The sequence below is a fragment of the Amblyomma americanum genome, chromosome 1, assembly GCF_052857255.1.
Source record: "Amblyomma americanum isolate KBUSLIRL-KWMA chromosome 1, ASM5285725v1, whole genome shotgun sequence".
In the NCBI taxonomy this organism is placed as follows: Eukaryota; Metazoa; Arthropoda; class Arachnida; order Ixodida; family Ixodidae; genus Amblyomma; species Amblyomma americanum.
Genome location: NC_135497.1, coordinates 245,071,568 through 245,077,742, shown reverse-complemented (window position 1 = coordinate 245,077,742; position 6,175 = coordinate 245,071,568). Strand labels below are relative to the sequence as shown.

General features: G+C 42.9%; 1 protein-coding gene across 1 annotated transcript; it reads left to right on the top strand.

Moving 5' to 3' along the window:
- The first annotated feature begins 1,140 nt into the window (after nt 1–1,140).
- LOC144114877 (antimicrobial peptide microplusin-like) lies at nt 1,141–5,910 on the top strand. The gene is made up of 5 exons (XM_077648881.1): nt 1,141–1,324; nt 2,147–2,208; nt 3,860–3,949; nt 4,913–4,939; nt 5,672–5,910. The coding sequence occupies exons 1-5, from the start codon at nt 1,249–1,251 to the stop codon at nt 5,738–5,740; spliced, it is 324 nt and encodes a 107-aa protein (XP_077505007.1). The 5' UTR covers nt 1,141–1,248; the 3' UTR covers nt 5,741–5,910.
- The last annotated feature ends 265 nt before the right edge of the window (nt 5,911–6,175 follow it).

Below are 6,175 nucleotides of genomic sequence, written 5' to 3'. Positions count from 1 at the left end.
GCTGACGATGGGTACAAAAATGTAGCTAAATGAAAGTCATAAGGTACATCCTGCCCGCCACGGTTTGCCATTCACACTTAACGGGTTAAGGAACCGCACTGAGGTGATATCCAAATTTGAAAAGTACAAAAAAGAGACCCCAGACAAATCAGCGGGCTTAATTTACATGTAAAGCTAGAAATTAATATTCATTCTAAAATTGTAAGCAATATCACTGAAGGCGCAAGGTGTAAGCTCCCGCAAGGCAAAGTCTATAGGAAATAGCAAGTTTATAGGAAAAAGCAAAAGTATTATTTAAATACCAGCGTACGCTCTGAATCACGAGCGTAATTATGGGACTAACTACCAAGACAGTGTTCCATGAAAATTAAGACGTGCGCACTTCAACACAGAGACGCATCAATAAAGAAGCGGAAAGGAGCAATAACTACCCGTCGCATCGACTGTTTCTACTGCATAATTCAGGAAACCGATATTCAGCATCAATATAGAGATCAATACAGATACACAGATCAATGCGCAGGATCATTACAGGATAAATACACGGCTGAGAAACCTCCCTCGCAATCGGCCACCTGCACACGGCTCCAATGTAGAAAACTTGGAAACACACTGGAAAGAAGTGTAAAAATGAGGAAGCAGGAGTCAAGAGAGGCATAACAAGGAACGCGGATTTCCGCAGCGCGTGCGCGCATGTAAATCACACACTTAAGCTCAAAAACGAAAGAAATAAATAACCTGCGGCAGACAGCAGGCCACCCAACCTCTCAATTCCGCTAAAACTGCCGCAATCGTTCTTAGAGAGAAAGAAAAGGTGCGAGGTTTATTTCAGGGCGTCTCGCAACCAGCGCAGGCGACCAGAAGGCAGCGGCGTGTGCGTACTCGGTGGCGATCGGCTGGCATCCTTGATTTCCTCACGTACGGCGTCTGCTCTCAGATGCGACGCGTGCTCGCTCATCCTGGCGGCGCGTCAGAAAGAGCGGAAGGATATTGCTGACGGTGTGGATGACCACGCAAGCGTTGCAACGGTTTGTCCTGACGCCACGTGCGCCCAATAGCGGCGAAGGAGCCTTGTTTTGATGTCATTTCTTCTTGTCTCTCAAACGCAACTGGCTGCCTGCGGGCTCGGGTTGCAAACCAATGTGGACAACGTTCCCGTGTGTATAAAAGCCAGCACGCTGTTTTCTCTGGGCATTCTCATTTTATCACTTGCAACAGCATCCCGTTGAGGAGAGCCCGATAGGAACGATGAAGGCATTCTTGGTCTGCGTGCTGCTCGCCACATTCGTTGCCCTGAGCTTTGCTCACCATCTGGAGCTATGCGGTTAGTATGCAGGCTTAGGATGTGTACTGAATACTGCAAGCGCTGTTGAGGTCGTCACTGTTTGGTCCCTGCGTGACTTTCCGTACCTACTGCTGTGTGACCAATTGTCTGAAGAGGATATTTTGCTGCCTCAGAAGAATCTTAATGTAGCACTCCGTGTAAAGAGGTAACACAGTTTCAGAAGACCCAGCGGTCGACTGAAATTACGTTGATCGAAATTTCAATGCGCAGCATAGCAAATAATTCCGTACAAAAGCATTTTTGACCGGGAAGCCGTTTATGAACGCAATTGTTTTCATAAAATGTCAGATTTCACTGTAACAATCAATATATCAGCAGGTTACCCGACTGAAGTCTTGCATTTTCTTCTATTATTGCATTTGCCATCATTCTATAGCAGTGTTAACCCTTCGTATTGATGCAAACACTTTAAAAGAAAGATTTTGCTACACATCAGAAGAATGGACCATCACCTTCAAGATTCCCGTGAAAGTGTCTTACATATTTCAAATTTTTTAAAATTTTTGTCCAAGAAAGTTGAACATGTACCTGAATCACACATTTATTGACGCAGGCATTCAAAACAATAGCAATTTTAGAGACGTTTTCGCGGCCTGTCCTCTTTTACTTGCTAAAGCGCACGAAATAACCTACCGATTTCTTAGCTTAAAAGAAGACGGTGGGCATAGTAGAAGAAGAAATCATAACGAATAATGCCAATCTCAGACAGTCGAAAGTTCAGCAGTGCTCAGAATGAGGATGCAGAAGTGTAGACTTGATATTTGGTTGGATGCATTATGTGTGTAATGTTTTTCTGTGCAGATAAAAATGACGGCCAGCTCAAGAGTGAACTCCAGTGCATCCGCCGCTCCATCTCTGCAGCGGTATGACACTTATTCTTATATTCCTTACTTTTTCTCTGCACTTCCACCCGCTACGCTTTCTTTCCAGTAAGACAGGGAAAGAGCGTAGCTGGTCACAGTGGGGCGCCAATGAAGAAAAGCTCCCGAAAGCCAGGGAAGACGCGGATCATGTCGGCGATTTGTTCCGGTTACTCGTACACTGTTATGCGAGGGTTAGCTATGAATCTGTGCGAAATATTCGGTCTTTTCACAAAAAGGTGCAAGAAACTGAGACCGCGCATGCATCATGTCTACAGTGATTTCATTTGCTTGCAGCTTTTTACAGGAACCGGTAATCCCAAAGATATGCTTTACTTCTCATTGAAAGCCTTTCGAAACTAATGCTCCTAATGAATTTTCGAGCAGAAAAGAAGGGAGTTAAATATTTGCACATGCTCACAGTACATTAATTTCGTCTACACATGAGGTTCTTTAAATGCACTGGCGTCGCACAGTGTACGGGCGTTTGCGGAGTTCTCTCCCATCGAAGTGCAACCATTGCGGCTTCGAATTGATCCCACAGTCACGTGCTCAAAATAGCAATGCCTCAGCCCCTGAGACAGCGCGGTTATTACGAACAGATATCTATTTATTCAGGCTACTTTATTACGTAGTCCTTAAAAAGCGAAAACGCTAGAGTGCCGATGCTATTATCCTCTTTAAGCAAAGTAAGCTCCGATCTGTATCTATTGAAGTTATTCACTCCGAGAGATGCATCTAATGGAGCGGGGTTCGAAGGTTTCGCGTAATAGCGCTTCAATCCTAGACGAGGGAATAGAAGGCGTGACCCTCTGGGGCACGGTATGACTGGTAATCTATCCTCCACGGCTGAAATTTCACGTGAGAGAAGGCCCAGCCATTTAGCGGGATCTTTAGCTGTTAAGAACGTTTTGGTTGGTTTGATGGAATCCAAAGAAATTTTTCGCATTTTTTTTAGTAAACTGATGAAATGGGATTGTCAATATCAGCAAAAATATACAGCTTAATCTGCAAGTGGACTTGAAGAACCTTTTATTACAAGCAACATGATTTTATGACACTAACAATCACATGACACATTGTATGATACTGAAAAAATTAAGGAAAAGGACGAGAAATTCTCGAAAACACTCCCTACAACCGGTAATTTCTTGATGGCAGCCCGGAAATGAGAATGAAATGGTATATTTCAGAGAATGAAACCAAGATAGACGAAGGCAAAAACGAATAAACGCTTGTGGCTCATGAGCAGCACCGAAAGTATTCATTGGAAATAATATTAGGGGATGTTTTGGGGAAAATAAAGCTGTCCTGCTGGTTATCTAGATTTCAACATTAAATACACCGATTCTTGATTGTTTCCAAACGGTAGGAGGATTACGCATATTATCACGTATGCATAAGGCCTCGACAGAGGCACTCACGTCTATAACTACAATAAAAAACGTTTTGAAACTAGCTATCTTACAAGGCTACGCGCACGCAGGGGCATTCGAACTGGCTGCAAGTTTCTGCTATGCTTTGGCAGAATACTTTTTAATCATATCCAGAATCGTGTTAATGTTGTATATGCGAAATCATTTAGTCCAAATTTTACATGTTTTCATTGCGGCAATTTGACTGAGACGCTAACTCACTTGATTTTGCATTGTAGGCGATCCAAAGCTTCGACAACGCCGCGAGGGATCTTCGCTGCCGAGACAACTCTTGCGTCATCAGAGGGTTGTGCGTGGGTAATGACCTGGTAAGATGTTCAGTCTGCGACATTGCGCTCGTTATTTAGTAAGCCCCAAATTATGGACGCTTGGCTTCGGCTGTGCGTATACTAGAAAGCAAGCATTTTTTAAGAACCGCTAAAGACGCTGTTTCAGCTCAAATATCTATTAAGAAAGTCTTTCATTCACTAAAATGTAGTTGATTAAATCATTGCGTTGCTGAAAGGTATCTCCAGTCAGTAACAGTAGTTTGGGAATATTTGAGAAGTGCGTCTATGCTGCGAAGACTACAATCTTCCTAAATGGGCGACCGAGATGTGTAAGTTGCGAGGAAAAAAAAAAGAAATGCCGTGCGTCAAGAGGATTGGCCCGCAAGAATTTCCCCAGGTCAAAGAAAAGTATTTTATCGACGTACATCACGCAGTTTAATTTTTTTTCTCTACTGAATGCGTAAGTATATTAAGCACTTGGTGCAGATTATTTTTAAAATTTCGAGCGCTTTTTTGTTTCCTGCTTAACCTCCAAAGGGAGGTGAGCATGCAAACTTGAAAACTGCAAGCAAAAAGACAACAAACATTCAGACGCCACTCTAATCCACGGTTTCACGATTGCAACTTTCATCAATCGCACTAAATGCATAGTGATTTCTTTCTAAGCTACCTTTGTTCTTATTATGACAACTTGGCGAATAACAGAGGTTAACGTGCTTTACGGTTGAACAGTACAATGAAATAAACCTTACCGCGGTCAACTGCGCGTTTGTTCCAATGAAATGCTGAGAACGACAGATGGCAGACAAGGAATGTATACGCTTCGTTAACATTAAGACCATTGGTTGCGGGATTTGTAATTTTGCAGGTTGTTTCGTAGCACATACTGTAAACAGTATGCACTCAAAATACCTAACAAATGCTTCAGTACTGAACACATGACAATGCGCCTGGTTACACTTCCATGAACTTACAGAGTATTTATTGGTTTTTCTTGTGCAGGAAAAAGCCATGGCCAAGTATTTCACGGTAAGTTTCTTACACTCTGGATTTTAGACATTACGAGCAGCTTTATATGTTCTCCTTTTTTCTTTCTTGAATTTGTAATTCCATGTGGTCAATGACCTCAGGATTAATAAGGATTGCCTGAGTAAAAACACAATCTATGAGACAAATGGCAATACTGACCAGCGATCCGATCAGAAGAAAATGGGAAGTTCGAGTGTAGTAGACAACAACGACCTCTGCAAAGCCAAGATATCAATGACAGTAAGGAAGAGGACAGCTTCAGCGGAAAGTTGAAAAAAATAACTTAGCAATAAATGTGGTGGCCTGTCACTCAGTGGCCTCATTATGCTTCGTACTTTGTATATTAACTAAAGTACTGCAAGACTAGCAAGGCACAGCAATAAATAGAAGGCACTCGGTAACTATTGCCCGCACAGGGAAAAATGAACCATTTATCTAACACCTGCCCTGTCCAGCTGCCAAAGTATCATAAAACAGCGCAAGGGACAAGGGCGCAGAGAGTAGACAGTCTGTGCCCTGCTGTGCGCATTTTCGTCCCTTGCGCTGTTTCATCAAACATGATCAACCAGCTAGCCCGCTCCCCAACTATTCTACCGATATATGTTAGGCGCTCACGAGGGCCAAAGTAAATACTTGGCATTGCCTTAAATCAAAAATTGAAGTTATAAGCCACTTATACTGTAGGCTTTGGTATGTGAATGTTATATTCAAGTGCATTTTTTTTTTGTGCAGCGGGTTCAAATCACGGAAATTCACAACGCTGCAACCGCATGCGACCCCAGCGCGGGACACCACCACTGAATGGGACCGATTACGCCATGCTGGACTGGTGGCTTCCTACCCGGCGAAAATCTTGTACCAAAGCAAAGGCAACTATTATGACCCCGCTTTCCGTCCATAGACGCCAGCGAACTGCCTGGTTGGGTTTTTTTTTCCTCACGAGACCAAATAAATATATTTTCCTGCAAAAAGTTTTGATGTTCAGTTGCAAGGTTTCTTTTTTTTTTTATAACCACTGCATGCCATAAAGTGGCTGAGCACTTATATGTTCAGGAAGTATGCCGAATAATTTAGTTTATGCTTTTGGGGCTCTCTGAACTTGTATATTCAGTTACCGAAAACGACTGATGGCGAACGAAGAAAGTTTAGCACACGTTTCAAACGGGCGTAAAACAGGAGATAGCAGTTATATATTTTCTGAAATTTGCGCATTTCCGACTGCACTCCTGTGTTTAT

What these genes read in the sequence shown, in the direction of transcription:
- LOC144114877 (XM_077648881.1), top strand. Translation starts at nt 1,249, where the DNA reads ATGAAGGCATTCTTGGTCTGCGTGCTGCTCGCCACATTCGTTGCCCTG. An exon ending in TCACCATCTGGAGCTATGCG is followed by an intron (nt 1,325 to 2,146) that starts GTTAGTATGCAG and finishes TTTTCTGTGCAG; the next exon opens with ATAAAAATGACGGCCAGCTC. An exon ending in TGTGCGTGGGTAATGACCTG is followed by an intron (nt 3,950 to 4,912) that starts GTAAGATGTTCA and finishes TTTCTTGTGCAG; the next exon opens with GAAAAAGCCATGGCCAAGTA.